Below are 22,948 nucleotides of genomic sequence, written 5' to 3'. Positions count from 1 at the left end.
ATCAGAAACGTTGCTATCAGAAACAATGAGACGTGTTCTGGAAGTAATATGGTCTGTGTTTACATTAGCATCGCTAACACTCAGAGCTAACCTTTTTTCTTTTCAAACCCAGAATCAGCACTTCTCTAACAGAGCTGAAATAGAGGGATATGAGGAATGTCTAAAATGCATGATCTGTTTGGTGTTTTGAGCAAAACACTTCATAGACATGTTTTTTTATATATTTGTATATATCTGAGACCTATAATATATGCCTAAAAATAGCATGATAGGAGATCTTTAATATGAGAGTCTGTTGAGGAGGCGTTCATGTTCTTTATGCTGCAGATATGAAGAACTTTAGACTCACCAGGTGCTTCCAGAGGAGTCCCTGTCTCCAAACGCACTGAAGGAGCCGTCGTCTCTCTGATAGGACAGCTCTCTCTCGTAACCTGCAGGAAATCACAATCAGAATCAGAATCAGGTTTATTGCCACATGGAAATAATTTGGTGCATACGTTAGATTAGAATCAACTGTATTTTCATTGCACAGAGAACAAGATCACACATCCTCTGTTTTTATTGATTATATTGTGTTGTTTTTGTGCTATTTTGCTTTTTGTGTTTTGTGTTCCTTGTACGGTGACCTTGAGAGCCTTGAAAAGTGCCTTTATAAATAAAATGTATTATTATTATGATTATTATAAATAGGACAACAAAATGCACTTAGCATCCAACCAAAAGTGCAAAAAAAAACAGTAGTAAATTGCAGAGTGACGTCAAATGTAATACATAATAATAGTAATAATAGTAATAATAATAATAATAACAATAATAATTATAATAATAATACATAAACAAAGTAAGAGGAACTGGGTTACAAAAAAAGGAGCAAACATATAAATATTAATAAAATAGTTAAAAAATATATTATGACAAAAACAAGAAGAAATATTTGCAAGAATTCTTAAAATTCTAAAAAGTACAAATTGATTTGACAATTAACCCTGAAAACTCAAATATGTGGAGTATATCAGGGTTTATAATTAATATAATTTAGAATCGCATGGCATTGAAAAAAAAAAAAAAAATAAATAATTAATTTAATTTTTTTTAAAGTTAGCCTATCATCCATCCTTACTGTGGCATTTGCCACTTGATTGACGTACAGGTAAGCCAGTCTGAGTTGTATTGTGCCATCTCCTCATCTGAAGCGCAAATGCGGCGCACTATTGCGCCACAGTTTATCCGTCGTTTTGTCCACTAGCACCCCTCCCCCGCGCTCGCAACACAGATTGGGCAGGGGCGGCCCTGTAGGTAGATCTTTTGGGCTTGGTCATTTTAAAAGTAGCTCCCAAGCTGAAAAAGTGTGGGCACCCCTGATCTAGATCATACTGCAGTCAGGGATGTGCAGGAAGAGTTTTGACATTCAAAAGTAAAATGAAAGCGAAACAACAAGCGGCAGACGAACATGTAAAATATGGAAGTGTATCTCCTTTTTATCAATTTGAACTCAATTAGCTATATATTGTAATATGCTGTAATTTATGTTTATGCACCAAAATGAATGTGTACGCACAGAATGCAACAAAGGATAGACTTATATCAAGTAAAAAATGCACTTGCAGGATTCTTACTTTCTTTAGATTTGTGTCCTCATGGTTGATTGCACTTATTGTAAATTTGATTTAAGTGTCAGCTAATTGAAATGTGATGTCAGTGTTAGCCGTGTTTACCCTTCTTCATGAAGTCAGTGGCTCTGGTGGTGGTCTCGGGGTCCGCCCGCCCCACAGCATTCAGATACTGCAGGACGAAGATATTCGGAGCGAAGTGGATCATGTTCTGTTCCCCGCATCCGTACGGCAGCCGGATCAGAGAACCGAGACCGCTGATGGACGGGCCGAGAATATCCCCTTCATCACAGAGAGAACATCCATCAAGGGTTATCCAGAAAGACCAGAATGCTAATGTGAATATATCGTACCCCATATGCAGAGGTGGGAAGTAGTGGAGTACAAATACTTCGTTACTGTACTTAAGTACATTTTTCTGGTATCAGTACTTTACTCCACTACTTTCTGACGACTTTTTACTTTGACTTCTTACATTTTGAACCCAAATACCTGTACTTTCTACTTCTTACATTTTGAACACAAATACCTGTACTTTCTACTTCTTACATTTTGAACACAAATACCTGGACTTTCTACTTCTTACATTTTGAACCCAAATACCTGTACTTTCTACTTCTTACATGTTGAACACAAATACCTGTACTTTCTACTTCTTACATGTTGATCACAAATACCTGTACTTTCTACTTCTTACATTTTGAACACAAATACCTGTACTTTCTACTTCTTACATGTTGATCACAAATACCTGTACTTTCTACTTCTCACATGTTGAACCCAAATACCTGTACTTTCTACTTCTCACATTTTCCAAACAGGCTGGTTCCTTTAGTTTGAATGTGTGTTTGGTGGCGTGATCATTATTATTTAGAGTCATTGCGTGCCTATTGATTTGAACACGATCCGTGTATCCATCATTTCCTGGTCTTCTCTAAAGAAGAGGGACCAATGAAAACGTTGTCATGTTGCCGTTGTTCAGCATGGAAACATTCATTAGCTAACTATGACATTATTGTTCTATTAATATAAAGGGAGGTCAGGTACTCTTTAAAACAGCTGCTAGTTATGGGTACTTTTTACTGAAGTACATTTCAAAGCCTCTTTACTTTTACTTGAGTAAAGAAGTTTAGTCAGTACTTCTACTTTCACCAGAGTATTTTTAAACACGAGTCAACTGCTAAGCTAAAGGAGGCTAATGTTGGGCTATAAAGGAACTAAAGCACGGTCACATGACTTCACGTCACCACCATTTTTAAATCCACCAGCAGTACAATCAGTTAAAAGTCTCGTCAGTGCTAAAATGCTAACTCATTTCCGGGTTTAGGGACTCATTCCTGCAGCTCTGTATTGACTCATCCCTGAAACAATGTTTTTTTTTTTAACCTTACCGGACTCATCCACCCCAAGTTTGTTTGAAGATATGCATTCATTTGATTTCCAATCCAAAAGGACCCTAGGACATAAAAAACTGAAGGACAGGGGAATAAGAAGGGCTAAAATGACTCATTCCCACGTTTAAGGACTCATACCTGCACCACCATGTTGGATCAAGGTATATCGTAACTATTTCATCAAGTGTTCAACTGAAGTCTTGTAAAAATGTACTGTAGGTGTTGTGAAGAAACTGCTAACATAGCTAATCAACAATCAGTATTAGAGGCAAAGAACCTGACGTGATCATTTTTAAATCCCTTTTTGTTATTTTACAGGAATCCAAAGACCTCAGATGCTCATGGATCTGTGTTTGTTTCCCAGCAGGTCATGACTCAAGTTTTTTTGTGTGTGTTTACATACCACCGACGGTTACTGTGGCTCTCTCGCTGCCCTCAACAACGTCTGCAGGAAAGGAGAAGCTGATCTCTCTGGAAACACTCGGCTGAGACGGAGAAACCTCAAGAAGCATCGAGGAGGAGAACGACTGCTCGAGACCTTCAGCCTGCAGCGGAAACATCACAAGAAAAACAGCCAGACACAAACAAACGGGGTGAGTAAGACTTCTGGGAAAAAGCAGAGCTGTGAAAGGAGATCAGGAGTTTTGAGGCTAACACGTTGACAGATCTGATAAACAAACTGACAGCTTTTACATCTTGCTGCTCACTTCACAGCTTCTTTCACTTTCACTTAAAAGCCTCAGATCTAATTGCTTCTGCTCATATCAATGATGTAGTGCGTGCATCTTTGAAAAAGCTCTTATCCTTCCTGTTTTAGTTGCTTTTTACTGTTTTAAACCACAAAATGTAACTTAATGGCTCTCATATATGTCATTTTGAAATCCCTCCATTGGGTCAACATTATTTCACTTCTCATGTCTGACTTCCACTCTGTGATTTGGGTAAGCTTCTTTAAACGTACACATTTTGCAGATTCTGTGTGCTATATATACTACAAAATGTACGTCAATGGACCTCAATCATCAAATGTAAGAGTTTCTTCACTGCAGCCACATTATTTTACTTCCTGTTTCTTAGATTTTCACCTTGACGAGCACCGTCTTGGTCAACATGTCGGACGCCGCCGCTGACAGAGCTTTCACGGAGACGCTGATCTCCCCGAGGACCAGCGGCCTGATGGGAATGAGGACAGATGCGCCGCGCTGACTCACAACGGACACTTTGCGAACATTTGGCATCGGAAGCTCTCCATTGTCCGGGAACACAAACTCAAAGGTGTCATTCTCGGCAACAATCACCCTGACCTGTAGACAAAGAGACAGAGGAAGAACCACCCAGATCACATGAAACACACAATACCAAAGAGAGGGCGAGGACACAAAAGAGCCATGTTGTTGTAGGAAAATATCAAATTTAAGACCGACTTCTTGCTCTTTTGGGTGCTTTATTTTAATTTCTAATCTACTATATATTTTTTGTAATGTTATTATAGTGTTATTAATATAGTTCGCTATCTGTGTTTTTTACTTTATGTATGCACCACTGTAGCAGGACAGGGGAAAAAGTAAACACACTCCTACAGATTCCCTGAGAAAAAGGGGAGTGGCTAATCAAGCCACCCCTGAGAGAAGCTGGAGGAAACCAATCAAGGAAATGATTGGCACCTGTGTGCTGTTAAAAGGAGGACAGCATGTTATTCAAAAGAAAAGGAGAAAGAACCAAGAGGAAGTCGGATCTAGCAAGGAAGAAAGTGGATTCTTATGGACTTCATCAGATAAATCAGGCTATTTTTGGGAGTTTTGCCACTGAACCCAGGAGCTGTTGGGGAAACATTTAACTTTCCCCTTCCCAGTTAAAACCTGCAATCCGGTGATCTACTCTGGCCTGTCACACTCAGATAAGTTATTCTCACTACACCAATATCATTTCCCCTCCTCTTGCACTCTACACACACACACACCACACTCTGGACTTTACTTTCACACATCCCTATCCCCTGAACTACACTCTTAAACTGAGTGACAAAGGACAAAAAATAATTCTTATTAGGTTAGATATTTAGAGGAATGCTGAGGAAGAGCCTGGTTGCTCTAAATGTGCAGAAAGTATGTTTTTTTTAAATAAAAATATATGAACTCAGTAACTATATATCTGTATTTGATACAGCTCTAATTGGCTTGCTATCCATTGCAAAAGTAGCTGAGGCTCAAGGGGATTATAGTATTTAGAGCAATCCACCATACCTTAAAAACATCTGTGTTCCAAATAATAATCTATTTTATTCACCGCTTATGCTGCAGCTCCCATACTTTTTACTTAAGTACATTTCGAAGCCCATAGAGAGGCGAAGTCCCTCCCTTTCCGGGGGACCTCCATGGGACCTTATTTCGGAAAAATTATGTATTGAAGTCAATGGAGAGAGAAAACTTATCTTTCGATCCCGTTTGAATTGTGCCACGAATTACACACATGATGTTTGTCAATCTTAAAAAATAATTTCCATGTCAAAAAAGTCACCGTTTGTCATAAAACTGTTGAAATATAAGACTATGAAAAATACGCAACTAGAAAGACTACAAATCCCAGAGTCGTGTAAGTGATGTCACTCATAACTGATGTCACAATTGTTTTCCTCCACTAAAATAGAGATAGCTAAGATGCCTGTGTGCTTAGTACCAGGTTGTAATTATACCAGCAATGGGTCTTGCTCGTTCTTTCGCTTCCCGTCTGATGAAAGGACCAGGAGTGGCTGGATCAAGTTAGCTACCTAGCTAGTAGCAAGCACGTTAGTTAGCATTACAGCCATCTTAGCCTTGTCATTTTTATTAGCCTTAGCATGAAGTAACATGAAGTAACCCAAAATGTTAAACAGTAAGAGTAGTAGTCATATTTCGTGAACTCTTTGAAGAGTACTGTCACACCGGTGTGATCATTCTATAATACACTGTTTAAGCCCGGATGCCCCCGGGGGAGACATGCTAACGCTAACGCTACATTAGCATCGGCGATCTTTTCTACTTCATGCTATCTGCACAAATGGTTAACATTGAACATTAAAAAGATCAGGCAGTTCAGGGAGAATCGAAGGAAGGCAGGCAGGCAGCTTTGCATGACATTCTTCTGGACGTGTTTCATTGTGGTGATAGTGAGGGTTAGTCCATCCTTTTTTTGGCAAATAAGGTCCCATGTGTTCCACCGGAAAGGGAGGGACTTCGGCTCTCTATACTTCTTTACTTTTACTTGAGTAAAGAAGTTTAGTCAGTACTTCTACTTTTAGCAGAGTATTGTTAAACAGTAACACGAGTATCTGCACTTCTACTTGAGTAAAGGATGTGTGTACTTTTGCCCTCTCTGATGCTCAGATATCCAATATGCAAAGGATTGAGTCTTTTTTTTTGGGGTGAAAAAGCCAACTGACCTCCAGGTCCTGAGAGAGGTAGTTGAACAGAACGATCTCCAGCAGAAGCTCCTCTCCTCGGATGATGTACGACGGCACGTTCAAGGACAGGAAGAAATCCTGGAACACTGTGAGCTGCAGGAGGGTCACATGGGAACTCATTAGGTTTAAAAAAAAACACTAACAACTGCAATATGCATGGTTTATACCAATAATAATTTAATTTCCACGTAAAAAAATTGCATAATATTAGGAATTTCTCCCAAAGCAAATACTTACATTTTTTATATTATGGCTGTTTTTACTCCAAATAATAATAAAAGGAATTCAGAGAGTCAAAAAGTGATTTGAATTTAAGCGAAGTCAGAAAAATAACAATTATAGATATCCATAATCGTTTCAAAACAGGGTTGTCAAAGTTAGGACTGTTGCAATAATAATAAATATACATTTTGTATAAAGCAATCATATTTGTCCACTCCCAAATTGATCAAGTTTTCAAAAATGTGGAAAATATCCCATTAAAGGTAGCCTACATTCAAAACAGATAAAGAAATTGGGATTTAGTTAACTATGAACATCATGCATTTGAATCGATTGACATCCCTTATCCAAAACAAGGAAAAAGGTTAAAATCAATAAACAAAAATTGGTTTTATGAAGGTTACTCTTGTATTTTGGGGATTATTATTTAGTCTTGTACTATAGTGAATTAAATACCTTAGCAGGCATGTTTACGATGCCCAGGCCGAGGTTCTCAGACATGACGAAGGCGGTGGCTTCCCACGTTGTGATGCTGTCAGGTGCAGTCAGAGTAATATCTGCTGAGTCTGAATCCCTGCGAAAAACAGAAAAAATGTTTTAATAAATATAGTGATAATGGTTAACAGAGAGTTAAACTATTGTTTTAACCCAAAATGAGAAGACCAAACGTCATCACGGCCAACCTAGCAGCCTTTAGCTTAGCGGTGGTGACGTGAAGTCATGTGACCGTGCTGTAGTTCCTTTATAGCCCAACATTAGCCGCCTTTAGCTTAGCGGTGGTGACGTGAAGTCATGTGACCGTGCTGTCGTTCCTTTATAGCCCAACATTAGCTGCCTTTAGCTTAGCGGTGGTGAAGTCATGTGACCGTGCTGTAGTTCCTTTATAGCCCAACATTAGCCACCTTTAGCTTAGCGGTGGTGACGTGAAGTCATGTGACCGTGCTGTCGTTCCTTTATAGCCCAACATTAGCTGCCTTTAGCTTAGCGGTGGTGACGTGAAGTCATGTGACCGTGCTGTAGTTCCTTTATAGCCCAACATTAGCCGCCTTTAGCTTAGCGGTGGTGACGTGAAGTCATGTGACCGTGCTTTAGTTGCTTTATAGCCCAACATTAGCTTTTTACTTCAGAAATCATAAAGTGGCGTTAATATGTGGAGATTATCTGCTGAACTAAACGTCTAAGTATCATAAACGTTTGTTTGAACCATTATTTTCTGCAATAATCTAAAATCACATGGAGGAATCCCATTGGACCAGGGAGATGCTGCCTTCAGGGTTAACACAGAAATACAACATCCCTGCACCGCTCTCATTATATTTCTAAAGCTTTACCCTGTGTATTTGTCCATCCAGATCCAGGTCTCCGGAAAGTTCCAGCGCTCTCGTGGCTCCACTCGATGCTCCATATTTGAATCGTCATATTTGAATACCATGTCATTAAATATTCCCTCGCCCTCTGTTTAGAAGACGAGGATTGTTTATATTAGAATCAGATGGACACAACTTTTTTTAAATGCAAGATTTTGATTGACATTGATTGTTAAAACTTACCAAATTCAGGCCTCAGTGGATTCCACCTCATGTTTAAAGTGGCGTCAGTCAATGCCACAAGGTCACATGTCTGCAGAAAGACATTAAACATTTAAAAAAAATACTAATTTCAATCCACATTTAGGTGAAACGCTTATAAGTTCTTTAGAAGGAGCTTCAACAACATTCATTTGGCTTGAATGCAAAGAAAATATCATTAATTCAGTTAGTTACACAGACAGCTCTACTTCTTCTAAAATCAAGACTGAAGACCTTTATGTTTGCCGCTGCTTCATCTTAACTCAAATAACTAGTAATATTACATTTCAGCTTGTTTTTATTTGTATTATCTTAGGCTCCGTCCACACGGAGACAAAACGGGTTGTATCTGCTACAGTTCTCTATCTTATAGAGACTGTTCGTCCACACGAGGCCGACACGGAAACGCGGTAACGGAGCCCTCAAACGATAACGCATCCCAAGGTGGATCTGCGGACGAAACGCTCTGGGGGGGCAAACGGCTCCGTGTGTACGTCCTATACGATCATTTCCTGATAAGGATGACGCCATAGCCCTGCCTCTCCCCACCTCTGCTGCTCACCCCCGCGTCACCCGATTAAACTCCATATCATGTTCCAAACCACATTAAGGATTATTTCTGAAACAGTATGGAGCTCAAACTCTTTCTCTCTCTCAGGTTTACCACAAGGTGAGTTCCTTTTTTATTTCCTGCTTCTTCACACATACTCTCTCCAGTACAGGTTAGCTCTGAGTGTTAGCGATGCTAATGTAAACACAGACCATATTACTTCCAGAACACGTCTCAGTTTCTGAGAGCAACGTTTCTGATTGGCCCGTGGGTGTAAAGCCCGCCCACATTTGAGTAATGTCGTCATGACGCAGCAAATCTGGATCAGCTCCGTTGTTCCCTCATTTTTAGAGATGTGGGTACGGAGGAAAAGAGAGAGGGTTTTATTTTCTGACACTTTGTGAGTCTCCTGACACACCGGGGACACACCGGGGACACATGTTGATGTATAAAAGACATAAAAAAATGCATTTTGCATGATAGGACACCTTTAATACTGTGTTGTGTCTCTAACGAGGCTAACCTTGAAGACGGAGTACGGATCTCCCATTGTCATCTCCCCATAGTGGGTGTCGGCCGTTGAAACGCCGTACTCCTTCATCTCCTTCAGCACCTGTGAATGGGAAAGATATGAACAAAGATATAGCAGCTACTGTTGCATCCCACTAAGAGCAACAATACAGGGAGAGCACTTATTCAGAGGTGGGAAGTAGTGGAGCACAAATACTTTGTTACTGTACCAAGTACATTTTTCTGGTATCAGTACTTTACTCCACTACTTATTTTTCTGACAACTTTTTACTTTGACTTCTTACGTTTTGAACACAAATACCTGTACTTTCTACTTCTTACATTTTGAGTACAAATACCTGTACTTTCTACTTCTTACATTTTGAACCCAAATACCTGTACTTTCTACTTCTTACATTTTGAACCCAAATACCTGTTCTTTCTACTTCTTACATTTTGAGTACAAATACCTGTACTTTCTACTTCTTACATTTTGAGTACAAATACCTGTACTTTCTACTTCTTACATTTTGAGTACAAATACCTGTACTTTCTAATTCTTACATTTTGAGTACAAATACCTGTACTTTCTACTTCTTACATTTTGAGTACAAATACCTGTACTTTCTAATTCTTACATTTTGAGTACAAATACCTGTACTTTCTACTTCTTACATTTTGAGTACAAATACCTGTACTTTCTACTTCTTACATTTTGAACCCAAATACCTGTACTTTCTACTTCTTACATGTTGAACACAAATACCTGTACTTTCTACTTCTTACATGTTGAACACAAATACCTGTACTTTCTACTTCTCACATTTCCCAAACAGGCTGGTTCCTTTAGTTTGAATGTGTGTTTGGTGGCGTGGTCATTATTATTTAGAGTCATTGCGTGCCTATTGATTTGAACACGATCCGTGTATCCACCATTTCCTGGTCTTCTCTAAAGAAGAGGGACCAATGAAAACGTTGCCGTTGTTCAGCATGGAAACATTCATTAGCCAACAATGACATTATTGTTCTATTAATATAAAGGGAGGTCAGGTACTCTTTAAAACAGCTGCTAGTTATGGGTACTTTTTACTGAAGTACATTTCAAAGCCCTCTTTACTTTTACTTGAGTAAAGAAGTTTAGTCAGTACTTCTACTTTCACCAGAGTATTTTTAAACACGAGTATCTGTACTTCTACTTGAGTAAAGGATGTGTTTACTTTTGCCCTCTCTGCACTTATTGTTTAAAACCTGTTTGAGCGAGCTGGGGTAAAAACAGGGCCGTCCCTCCCTACAGGCCGATCACGCAGACTGCGTGGGGCTTCACCTTGCGGAGGGGGCCTCATCTTGCGGAGGGAGCCTCGACTGAGCCGCAAATGTGGCGCACCTATGCGCTTATGCGGCGCAATTAGTGTGGCACGGTTTCGTGGCTGCGAGGCTCCACTAGCATCAGACTGAAGACCCATCAAACTTCTTTTCTTGTTTCTAGTTCATAAAAGTATTCTAAATTATGATTATGAAGAGAAGAGAGTGCTACAATGCTATTCACCTTACTCTTTACCTGAACTAGGACCTTCTGCATTGCCTTGTTTTACATTTCGTTTTAGGGTGGAAGTGCAATAACTTAGAATCGCTTGTTTTTTTATCAACCTTTACTTTTCTGAGAAATGTTTTTTTAAAGGGTTTCTTATATTCATTTTTAATACTTTTTCTGGGGAGAACGTAACCATTTGGATTCCTTATATCTAATAACTCTCTCTAAATAACTCATAGGAGCTTTGAAGATCTGCTGGCTTTTTACAAAAAGCACGCCAACAATGTTTTTATAAATACTCTCACTGCCATAACACTGTTTGACGATAGCTAGCTCGTGACATAGACTGCTAACATTTGCTAGTAAGATAGTAAGCAAATGTTAGCTAGCTTGTTCAAAAAGTAGCTAATTTTAGGTAGCTAGCTTGCTAACCAGACAAACAGGAAGTGGAAAGAGGAGAGGGGCTGCATGAAATGAACATGAATATAACTATTCTCAAAGTCTAGCATGCAAAAGGAAGGTGGATAGATCTAACTGAGACTCTGCTCTCAAAGACTCAGAACTCTTTGACTTGTTCATTGCAGAATTTCCACCACATGTTAATAAACAAACAAGCTCCCGTTCAGAATCCTTACCCTCTTCATGGTGATGTCGTTAGATCCCAATAACTTTGAGGCCTTGTCGACCACCAGGATCCCGACCAGAGACTGTTTTTCTGCCACTTTCACCTTCAGAGTGACTTCTTCCTTCGGCTCCCTCTTTGATTCACTCCAACTCAGAGACACCTGCCAATGAACATATTACCATCATCACATTGTCGTGTCAAATGATCAAATAATCATTTAAAACATATAGGGTTATACTCTGATTGCCTTTTACTCTGTTAAATTGTATTTGTAGTCTTGTATGTGTTTACATTTCAGGAGGCGAAGGAAGTAAAAGATGGATATTTAAATGGTTAAAGGGAGGTTTAATGATGGGATGTAGGACGAGTTGTTTCCTCATGAATATATATAGAGACTGTCAGCAGAACTTCTTTATCCTCTGAGGATGAAGTAGCTCTGTTCCTGCTTTTCAGATCGATTTCACTTGTATATTGACTTTATTACTTTATTAAATATAACAAAAGACAAACTTTGTCCATGAAACATTTATCAGTTTCTCTTAAGAATTTCCTCCACACACATCACACATAATCATTCACCACTTTATTCAACCACATCAGTGCAACTACAATACATTCAGCAACTTAGCCATCAGGTTTTGTCACAGAAAAGTGGTTTTAATAGGTGGTAAATGTTGACAAATTATAAAATTCTGTTTTTTGGCCGTAAATATAACTATAAGGCATATACAGTAAGTCTAAATGCTGTAAACATCTGCTGTTTAGGGATGGCTTAAGGAGATATTTGCCTAAACTGAGCAATTACACAGTTTCAGACTGACAGTATGGTAATTATTATAATTTCAATATTTAAGCAGCAAACCTGTTTTAGTGGGAATTCAATACAAGTTTGATCCTAATGTGCATATTTCCCCTTTAACATCTTAACAAAGGACCTCATCCATTAAAACTACCATTAAGAAAGTTATATGTCACTAACACCAGACAAATTCTTAAAGCGTCGTTTGCAACCAATTTAGTAACTACTAGACGACCATTTATTTCATAAAACAGTCAGATATATTATACTTATGCTGCGTTCACACCGGACGTGATGCGAATATTCGCTTCGCTCTAATCGCTCGAGTTTCACCGCGGCTGTCAGCTGTTTACTCGCATCATTCAAACAAGACGTGCTGGCTCAGGGGCTACAACTACAACAAGATGAACATATTTGACCGTGATTTAATTGTAATACACGTTTCAAAATTAAGCCGAAGTAACAACATACTGATACCGGTTAGTAAAAACCATGAGTTAATGCTTTGACAAGTCTGCAGACAGACGGCAGGCGAAAAACCTTTTTAAAATGCGTGTTTTCTGAATGGAGATCGGCTAAGCTAACGTTGTATATGCTCCGACCGTCCACACTCACAACAACGGCCTACAGACATAAATAAACCAGCGACTGTATTTGCCATGACACAGGCAGTCTGTGGTTTTTACTTGTTTAACTTTTGTCTAGTTTCTGAACAGATATGAGGAGCTGTGAGCTCTGAGTGCTAACAGCTAACGGCTGATATTTTGGTTTTCTGGTTCAACGTCAGTAACGGCAGGCTGAGATCCTCACCGCTGTTTGGCTACCGCGAGATCGCGTCATGCGAATTTGACGTTCGAGTTGAAAAAATTGAACTCGAAAGGTTATCGCGGCCCCCTCCAATAACCTCAATCACGCTGCGGCATTACCATCAACCGCATCATGCGCGCCGCCGGAGTGAATTTGCGTCTGTCCGTGTCTTTGCATTAACTTTACATGTAATAGCGCCGCCCCCAAAAACCGCATCGCGTCCGGTGTGAACGCACCATTAGACTCTTATATGCCATCTTTTCAAGCATTTAATTGGCTTCAGATTACATAAAAGTTAAGGCTTATCACCAATTTGCTAATACAAAGCTAGTTAGCATTAACTTCACTTTACTGTGCATTGGTTTTACTAACTTAATAACACATTTACTCACAATACAAGAATAACACAACTTAAGTATCACCGTGTCCTTTTTTTAAACCATAATTTTAAACACCTGAGACGATATCTCACCTGGTTTTGTAGAGTTTGTGTGATGGGTAAATGCATGACATTGTTAACGATCTCTCCACTGGGATGCACGCAGTAAACGATGATGCAGGCCACAGGAGCCCAGGTGGATTCTGGGGAAAGGACTACAACACCAGAGCTTTTCCCAGCAGAAACCACCTGACCTCTGGACATCACCTTTAAAACACAGAAGGTAGACGTCAGAACCGCCATTATCTTATTTATTTTCAAAACTGCATTCATTGACTTTTTTTAGGCCACTAGGGGGCAGAAAAACACCAAAACAAGATGACAGACATATTGTTACTTTCCAAAGTTGTATAGTGACAGAATTTAGTGATAAAAATGACATTTGCAAAGCGCTTTATCAGATAATAAATGCAGAAACTAAAAGATATTGTTAATGAAATAGCGGTGTAAAATATGTAAGGATAAAGCAACGAAATATTTTTTATAAAATCATACAATATCACACAAATCCAATTTAGATAATGTGACATAATCAAGTTTATTCTATACTTGCCCTAAGTCTACCTTTAAGCCTCAGACAATTTCTACTGATGTAAATAAATAGAATACCATATCAGAATCAAGGTTTATTGTCAAGTAGCTTTACACACGATGCATATTCTTTGGTGTATAACGGTGCAGTAAGACACGATTAGAAGTAAAAAAATGAAACCATTTTAAAAACAACTATGAAATACATAGATAACCTTCAGAAGAATTATAAATATGAATTAAATGAGTGTTTTTAACGTTGTACTTACTATGTAGTGAACCTCAGACATTGGAAAGTTGCTGTCAATGTGAAGCTCCAAGGGGGAACCAACCTGCAGGAAGAGAATATGTTTATATGACATATTTTTTTAGGTACACAAGTATTTACATTATGCTACCAGACGTTTCATATTTACCTGTGGAGGTTCAGGTGTTTTAATCTGCAGGTAGGAGTGACTGGGCGATTTGTAGATGCTGTACAGCCGTAGAGTGGAATGGCTGTCCTCAAAAAACGCCTGAAAACAAACAAACAAACAAATAAACAACATAAATATCTGAACTAGTGTCTAGTTTTCTCTCATGGTGCTACAAAATCTTGCTGACGTTATTTTGGTGTCTGCGGCTGACTTACACATCCCAGTTAATTTGTTGCATCTGTGTTGAAAATAATTTGTACTCGTGTCACCTGAGCTTCTTGTGCAGGTGATTAACAAAAAGGTTGCTTTTGCATAAAACAAAAAATGCTCCATAGCTTTACTAATAATAATACATGTTATTTATATAGTGTTTTTCCTGAGGCCTGTACTACGAAGCTGGTTCAACTTAACCTGGATATGTTGGAGTTAGCCGGTTGGCCTAAGCCAAAACGTATGCGCTGGCGCCAAGCTGTACTACGACGCTGGTTATCAAGTGGATCGCTCAAGCCAGCCGTGTCCTATCTAGTTAGGTGCGCGTTCACATGAAAGGGGTGGTATTTGGAGCATTCGACCAATCTCAAACACGGACAACCGTACTGACAGCGCAGCGTCATACTTCCTGAATGAAAAGTGAACTTTAATATTAGTCAAATATGAAGAAGTTAAACTTTAAACATCCATGTCTTAAACACTTTATCCAGGATAAAAGCCACATAGCTGCACCTGCAAGGTGAATACAGCTGGTAAAAGAAAAAGAGTTTGAATGCGTACATTAACAGGTTTATGAAATCACTGCCCCGTCCAAGACACGATCTGACTTTAATTACATTTGACTCGAGTGTTTCGTCAACTTAATGTGTTGCTTAAAATAATACTTCTGCATACAGTATGTGACACTGTGAGTGTTGCACGGCCAGATACGGCTCAAGAAGCTGACTCAGATAAGGAAATATATGATACATTATGATGTGATATGATATGAATGATAATGGGACACATCGACGTCTGCACTCACAGTGCCGCGGACTGTACTTAATGTTACTCTGATCCGGTTACTTATGTCGTGGCAGATATTTAAGTAAGCTTTCTTAACGCTAATATTATAATAGTCAGCTTGCTCTGAAGATGGGAGGGGATATTGTATTAATTTTCACGTTCACACAGTCAGTTGATTTTGGCCGGCTGTCTTTCCTGCAACGGCAGTTTTTCTGTATTTCCTCTATCCTGTAATATGAATTGATAGCTTTAAACTCCGCACACGGAGCTCTGATTGGTCAGCAGGCGGTGCTTTCACTGAGTTGATCTCTTAGCCTGCCACCTAACCTGCTCCGGAGCAGGTTTGCCGCTCAGCATAAGTTACCATGGAAATCTAGCCTGCTAAAAAGAGAACCAGCGTCGTAGGACCGGAAAGCCCAAGATTTCCCTGAATTTAGCCGGCTAAGTGAAAATCCAGCTTCGTAGTACAGGCCTCAGGTGCTCAAAGCGCTTAACAACATAACTTACTACAGGTTAAAAACTCTACTAAATCATCTGTGTGATGCACGTTTGGTTGACCTTCATATTGACCGAGTCATTGTTAAAGGGCAAGAGTTTTTAAGGTGATAAACAGATCATCTCACATCAATGGTGAGCGTTTCAGTGTCGTTCTTTATCTGGATGTTGAGGGGTATTAATCCGTCTGCTGGGACGGGGAACTCCATTTCTTCGAGCACCATCTTCTCTTCTTCCTCTAATCGTGGACGTCCCACTCTCTCTCTATCCGCGAACCACCAGCTCCATGGATTTCGCTTTCGCTGCATCACCGACACCTTAACAGTCTTTCTCTGATCCTCCTTTGACAGCGGCTCGTCGTTGTACGTGGATATTTTCAGCTATAAAACAAAGACAATCATTGACAATAATCCTTTTGAATTAAATTCTTTAGGTTGAATTATAGAGATGTGTTGGGTACATCACATAATATGGAATTATACTAATGCTTTTTGAACTGAGAAATGAAAATATGGGAAAGGTGAAGCTCATTATAAGGCAAGGCAAGTTTATTTATATAGCACCTTTCAACACAAGGCAATTCAAAGTGCTTTACAAAAATGGAAGACATTAAGAAAATGGCATTTAAAATCAGTCATTAAAAAGAAAAGATAATAACATAAACATTAAAAGAAAAAATACATGGATAAAAGTTACAGTGCAGTTTAAGATATGAATAGTTCAATTAAAAGCAGCGGCAAAAAGAAAAGTCTTCAGCCTGGATTTAAAAGTAGTAAGAGTTGCAGCGGACCTGCAGGTTTCTGGGAGTTTGTTCCAGATATTTGGAGCATAATAACTGAACGCTGCTTTACCATGTTTAGTTCTGACTCTGGGGACAGAAAGCTGACCAGTCCCTGAAGACCTGAGAGTTCTGGATGGTTCATAATTTAGCAGTAGGTCAGACATGTATTTTGGGCCTAAACCATTCAAAGCTTTATAAACCAGCAACAATATTTTTGAAATCTATTCTTTGACACACAGGAAGCCAGTGTAAGGACTTCAGAACAGGAGTGATGTGATCCACTTTCTTAGTGTTAGTGAGGACTCGAGCAGCGGCGTTCTGAATTAGCTGCAGCTTTCTAATAGATTTTTTTAGTGAGACCTGTAAAGACACCATTGCAGTAGTCGAGTCTACTGAAGATAAAAGCATGGAGAAGTTTTTCCAAATCCTGCTGTGACATTAGTCTTTTAATCCTAGATATGTTCTTTAGGTGATAGTAGGCTGATTTAGTAACTGTTTTAATGTGACTGTTGAAACTCAGGTCAGAGTCCATACTACACCTAGATTTCTGGCTCTATCTGTTGTTTTGAACATTGCAGACTGAAGCTCAGCGCTAACTTTTATACGTTCTGCCTTGGCTCCAAAAACCATTACCTCAGTTTTATCTTTGTTTAATTGGAGAAAGTTCTGACACATCCAGTCATTGATTTGTTCAATGCACTTACTCAGTGTTTGAATTGGAGCATAATCTCCTGGTGAAATTGTTACGTAAATTTGTGTCATCCGCATAGCTATGGTAACTTATTTTGTTGTTTTTCATTATCTGAGCCAGTGGTAGCATGTAGACGTTAAAGAGAAGAGGCCCCAAGATGGAGCCTTGAGGTACCCCACATGTCATATTTGTCAACTCAGATGTGTATTTACCTAAAGAAACAAAGGTTTTTCTGTCCTTTAAGTAGGACTGAAACCAATTTAGAACTGTTGCCGAAAGTCATTATAGCTTTTTATCTGAAAATCCAAGTTTTCATAATGTTATTTTGTAATAAATCTATGTATATGAGCTCGGGTTTGCAAGTTACTACCTAAAAAAAAAAACCTAATATTACAAACTAAATTAGGGAAATGGAGTATATACAGTAAACTAATATTTAAAGTGAATTATTTTAAATGGATTTAAACTACGAAAATATAAGTTTCCTTACCGTGACAGGGAGCATCAGAGAGGGCCGTAGTGTTTTTGGATGGTCCTGAAATGAACTCTCATATTTGTACTTTGCCAACGACACGTTTGTCTTGCTGCTATATGTGAGGCCTGAAACAAGGAAACACATCGTTAAAATCAGATTAATAATCAAAAGTTAAAAGTTCATTTAGTTGTAAGACAATCGAACACTGATTGTCTTTGAGATTAAGAGATTTAGGAACAATAAGACTAAACGGTTACTAAAAAATACATATTTATGGGTTCACTTTATACCCTGTGAGCCAACAATTTGGGGCGATTCCACGGGAATTCATTGGTTTCATCATGAGATTGTATTTTGCTGTTTTAACAACATGTTTATAATGAATCCTTTATTCATCTATGAATCTGTTGGCCTAAAAGTAGTACGATATAAATATATTGAAAGATAAAACATACTGGAATCAACATATCACAATAAAAGAGGACTTCACTTCAGTCTTCTCACTGTGAATTAAATCTGCAGCTGTATATCAGTATGTAGTGTCTCTACTTTAAAGAGTCCTCTTCTGCTGATGTTCAGTATGTACTGTAGTGCCTCTACTTTAAAGAGTCCTCTCCTGCTGATGTTCAGGTGTATATCAGTATGTAGTGTCTCTACTTTAAAGAGTCCTCTCCTGCTGATGTTCAGGTGTATATCAGTATGTAGTGTCTATACTTTAAAGAGTCCTCTCCTGCTGATGTTCAGGTGTATATCAGTATGTAGTGTCTCTACTTTAAAGAGTCCTCTCCTGCTGATGTTCAGGTGTATATCAGTATGTAGTGTCTCTACTTTAAAGAGTCCTCTCCTGCTGATGTTCAGGTGTATATCAGTGTGTAGTGTCTCTACTGTGACATGTCTCCATGCTTTAATGTTCAAAAAGCTCTTTTTACATACTATATGGACATGTTGGACCTGAAATCGTACATAAAAACAGATTTCCAAAGCTGGATATATAATATATATATACCTGAGATGTCACTATGATAATATACAAGTTTGATTGATGTAACATGAACCTATATACACATTTTATGAATAAATAGCAGGTGTATTCAAAGGCGTTTTTTTTATGAACGGTCTTCTCCTCTTCCATGGCAAAATGAGCTTGACTCACATTCAGAGTTCTCTTCATCATCATATTAGTTATATCTACTCCAGGTATAATTGATTACCTGTGAGGTGTTCAGTGACGTTAACAATGATTTCTAAACTATCCTCCATATATCTCGGGTAGAACATCTCTGACTGTCGTATGCTCCTCGGACGGTAGCTGTAGTCGGGAACTTCATACAGGAAGTCCGCCTCCCCGTCAATCTGAAACAAAGCAGCAGTGAGGCCATTTTCACTTTATATCAAATTAATTAAACTGATATTGTTATTTGTATTGATTTCATATGAAAAACATGTCTGTCTTATTTTTTTTAATCATGATTCCCTTTTAATATGATTATTATTGAAACGTCCAATAATATAAAAAAATGTGTACATTTATTATAATTTTTCCTCAACGTTAAATACAACAGGTTTTGGATTTAAGACGTACAATAAGGCATGTCTTTTTTAAACTATTTATACTGTTTTAAAAAAAATTATGTTTGTTAAACATATAAAAAAACAGTTATTAAAATGTTCTTTTTAATTATGAATTCCCTTCTTAATTTACCCCACATCAAAGGGATGGTTTCATAACTCATATTTGATGTACGGAGCCCCTAAAGGTTAATGGAAAAAAAACAATTGTGTGCACGATAAACTTACCGGTGAGCCAAGGAGGAAGTGGAGCGCACAGGAGACAACCGTTTCATTGCAGACTGTTATGTTGATGTGGGGAAATGGCAGTGCATACATTTTTTGAGATATATTTCAAACTCAGACTTCATTTTAGGGACATGTCGGCCAGAGGTGTAGAGCTATTTGTTTAAGCACCGGTTTCGCGAACTAGGAGAGTCTGTAAACCAGTCTGCTTTGATCTATGAATTCATGTCCGTGACTCTCACAGACTCACAGTATCTGCTATCTGCGCGCAGAGGGCTGTGTCTTTTACGCACCGCCTTCACTGTGTTTACCTTCATTAGAACAGCTGAATAGAGATTGAGGCTGTTACGTTTTAACCACACATGCACGCACGCACGCACGCACACGCCCCGGCGACCGGACATCTTCTTCATAAAACTAATAATATGGCGTAATAATCGGGCAGCTCGATGTGTCTAACCATAAGAAAGTATCTTGTGCGCACAAGATACTTTTTTCTTTTTCCATGAACCTTTAGGGGCTTCGTATTTATGTATACTAATAATAAAAAAAATATTTACATAGTTAAATAACCCATAACTCTGACTCAATACATTAAATTAAAATTGATCTAGTCCTCTTTTTAATCACTGGATGCTGTAGAAATGGTTTGTTTAAATCATATTATAATGAATATATTATGAATATAATTTCTCTCGGGATGTTTTAATAAAATGACGCACCTCTTTTCCTTCGTCGGTATAAGCATCTTGAAAATGGTTGAACTTATGAATAAACGTTATATTCATGTGTCCCTGAATGGGCTTTCCATACACGTACCTGAGGGTGGAAACACACACAAGTGTAAAGTAAATTTACTTAAGTACAATTTTGAGGTACTTTTCCTCCACACACATGTATTTAATCCCTTTTAGTTACTTTACAGATGTGGATGAATGATGTGAAATATAATCAAGTGTTAAATCAGACTTTAGTTCCACCTGGAGTAAATCCACAAGCTACCCTGCAGTATACAAAGTCATTCAAACTAGCTGCACCTTTACCAGCTTTGAGAACACTTTCATGATCAATCATTATAAAACATATCATATATATTATTCTGAAATGGACCAATCTGCACAATGACTACTTTTACTGTCGCTACTTTCACTATATTTTGATGATAATACTTTTCTACTTTTACTTGAGGAACATTTTGAATGCAGTACTTTTACTGTAACAGAGTATTCCTACACTCTGGTACTTCTACTTTTACTCAAGTACACGATCTGAGTACTTCTACTTTTACTCAAGTACATCTGAGTACTTCTAGTTTTACTCAAGTACACGATCTGAGTACTTCTCCCACCTCTGTGTAAATATTAAATATTACAACTGTCTCACTTTGCTCTGACGGAGCCTCGCAGGGTTTCTCCACGCAGGATAACACTCGGAGCGTTTGTCACCACCTCAAACTTCGGCAGATCTGCAAGAAGACAAACAACAGCTAAATAAACAGGAAAACATATATTTCATCAAGAATTCAGTGTAGAAATATAGAAAGTGTACGTACCGTAATATAACACATGGAAACACTTCTCACTTGAGACCCTCTGTAAACACACAGACGATAAACATGTGTTATTAAGGTCACATTATGAGCACTGCATATTTTTGAAATATACACTTTTTTTACACATATGTCAGTGTGTATGTTTAGAGTGTGTGTATGTGTATGTTGCATGTATGTATATGCACATCTATTACATTTCTGGTGAATATTGGCTCACTGGCAGGGATATATTTTTGTATTCCTATTTAGTTTTTCTTGAAACAGCTTTCAGATAAAAAAAACCCCAATCATTTATTTGTTTATTTAATCACCTTAAAAAATGCTTTCAGATGAATTCTTTTTAAATGAATTTCTTCATAAAATTCCCTGTTTTTCATTTTTAATTAAACATTTTAATTAATTTAATCACCTTGAAAAAAACTACTACTAAAAATGATTTACTTGTTTATATCGATATCTAAAAAAACTGCTTCACAAATTGTTTTTATTCATGTATTTGTTAATTTATTCACTGAAAAATAACTGCTTTTAGATTTAGATTTGTTAATTTTGTTTGTTTATATCATTACCTAAAAAACTGCTTTAAGATTTTTCTTTAAATCCATTTATTCTGTCTTTTTCTACAGCTAGAAAAAACCCACTTCCAGATCCACTGCAGCCTAACACTCTCCCTCTCTTGTCCCTTTCACACCAACGCGGTTCCAGGCCCGGTTCGGAGCTGGAGCTTGAAAAGCACCGGTTTTTCCTGTTCACACCGCAGCGGAGCCGCCTCTAAGCTCCGGAATCTGGTTCGTTTCAAGCACCAAAAAATTGTCGGTCTAGAAGCAAGAACCGCATACGTGGGGCGAGATTAACCTGAGCTAACAGTTTATGGCGAGTAGCCTACGGCAAATAAAAGTGTAACAAGCAGTAGCGCTGAGCAAAGTGACTAGAAGGCAACCACACACTTATAAAAAAACCACACTTTATAAAGTCAGGCAACACTAACCAGGCTTCGTGTGATTCTGTTTATTTGTACCTTACTTTGACCATCCGTTCGCTGTTATTGATCATTGTGGAGAGCAGGCAGACGTTTTGTTTGTTATTATAGCAGCTATCGGATGGAATCAATACATGGGCTGCACAGGTTGTCATGTCCGACTATCACAAGTAGAATCATAATGAAAAATACGCCGGTAAAATGTGCCTGTAGAAAACGGCTTAGCAAGTAGTCAGTTTAGCTTCGGTTGCTATGCTAACATCACCCATGTTATACCAGAGAAACTTTCATAACAGCGTTGTGATGCCAAACAGCGTCAATTCAGACTGACACACATTCACTTAAGGGGAACTGGGGATATGTATCAGCTGCTTGTGTGACAGTCAGACAGTGAATACTTTAGAGCCGTGTGAGCTAACCCGGAGCTAACGGGAGAATAAACTCCCGTGGAAGAGCAGCCAGCACTGCAGCGGTCGGTACATGCCGCTGAAACACATTAATAAACGATGAACCACGGCACTCTGGAGAAAAGTATAAGGTTGGAGAAGTCGTTATTTAATTTAATCTGGCTTCGTATGATTAAAAGCAACACGATCATCGACCCGACGCAGTCCCCCATTGTTGTTGTAGTGAGTGCCGTTGGGGAGAAAATCAGTGACGTAAACGGTGACGTCATGACGCAGCAGCGGCAGCTGGGCGGTGTGAACACAACGGGGGCTGAAAAGAAGAACCGGTTCCGAACCA

The 22,948-nt window shown here is 38.5% G+C and overlaps 1 protein-coding gene across 1 annotated transcript in view; it reads right to left on the bottom strand.

Annotated features, from left to right (window-relative positions):
* Positions 1 to 22,948, bottom strand: part of LOC117477170 (CD109 antigen-like) — a 48,747-nt gene that overhangs the window by 9,838 nt on the left and 15,961 nt on the right. The window contains exons 7-25 of the mRNA XM_034123817.1: positions 21,226 to 21,265; positions 21,057 to 21,138; positions 20,396 to 20,492; positions 19,091 to 19,232; positions 17,895 to 18,004; positions 16,061 to 16,312; positions 14,442 to 14,540; positions 14,295 to 14,357; positions 13,528 to 13,701; positions 11,460 to 11,609; positions 9,307 to 9,396; positions 8,216 to 8,285; positions 7,997 to 8,120; positions 7,122 to 7,239; positions 6,423 to 6,536; positions 4,090 to 4,308; positions 3,408 to 3,549; positions 1,716 to 1,892; positions 350 to 431 (exon numbers count right to left, since the gene is read on the bottom strand). Coding sequence (XP_033979708.1) covers positions 350 to 431; positions 1,716 to 1,892; positions 3,408 to 3,549; positions 4,090 to 4,308; positions 6,423 to 6,536; positions 7,122 to 7,239; positions 7,997 to 8,120; positions 8,216 to 8,285; positions 9,307 to 9,396; positions 11,460 to 11,609; positions 13,528 to 13,701; positions 14,295 to 14,357; positions 14,442 to 14,540; positions 16,061 to 16,312; positions 17,895 to 18,004; positions 19,091 to 19,232; positions 20,396 to 20,492; positions 21,057 to 21,138; positions 21,226 to 21,265 — 2,345 coding nt within the window. The remainder of the gene's footprint in view (positions 1 to 349; positions 432 to 1,715; positions 1,893 to 3,407; positions 3,550 to 4,089; positions 4,309 to 6,422; positions 6,537 to 7,121; positions 7,240 to 7,996; positions 8,121 to 8,215; positions 8,286 to 9,306; positions 9,397 to 11,459; positions 11,610 to 13,527; positions 13,702 to 14,294; positions 14,358 to 14,441; positions 14,541 to 16,060; positions 16,313 to 17,894; positions 18,005 to 19,090; positions 19,233 to 20,395; positions 20,493 to 21,056; positions 21,139 to 21,225; positions 21,266 to 22,948) is intronic.

Source organism: Trematomus bernacchii, unplaced genomic scaffold (assembly GCF_902827165.1).
Source record: "Trematomus bernacchii unplaced genomic scaffold, fTreBer1.1, whole genome shotgun sequence".
Lineage (NCBI taxonomy): Eukaryota > Metazoa > Chordata > Actinopteri > Perciformes > Nototheniidae > Trematomus > Trematomus bernacchii.
The sequence above is the reverse complement of the archived record's forward strand: the minus strand, read 5'-3'. Positions and strand labels throughout refer to the sequence as shown.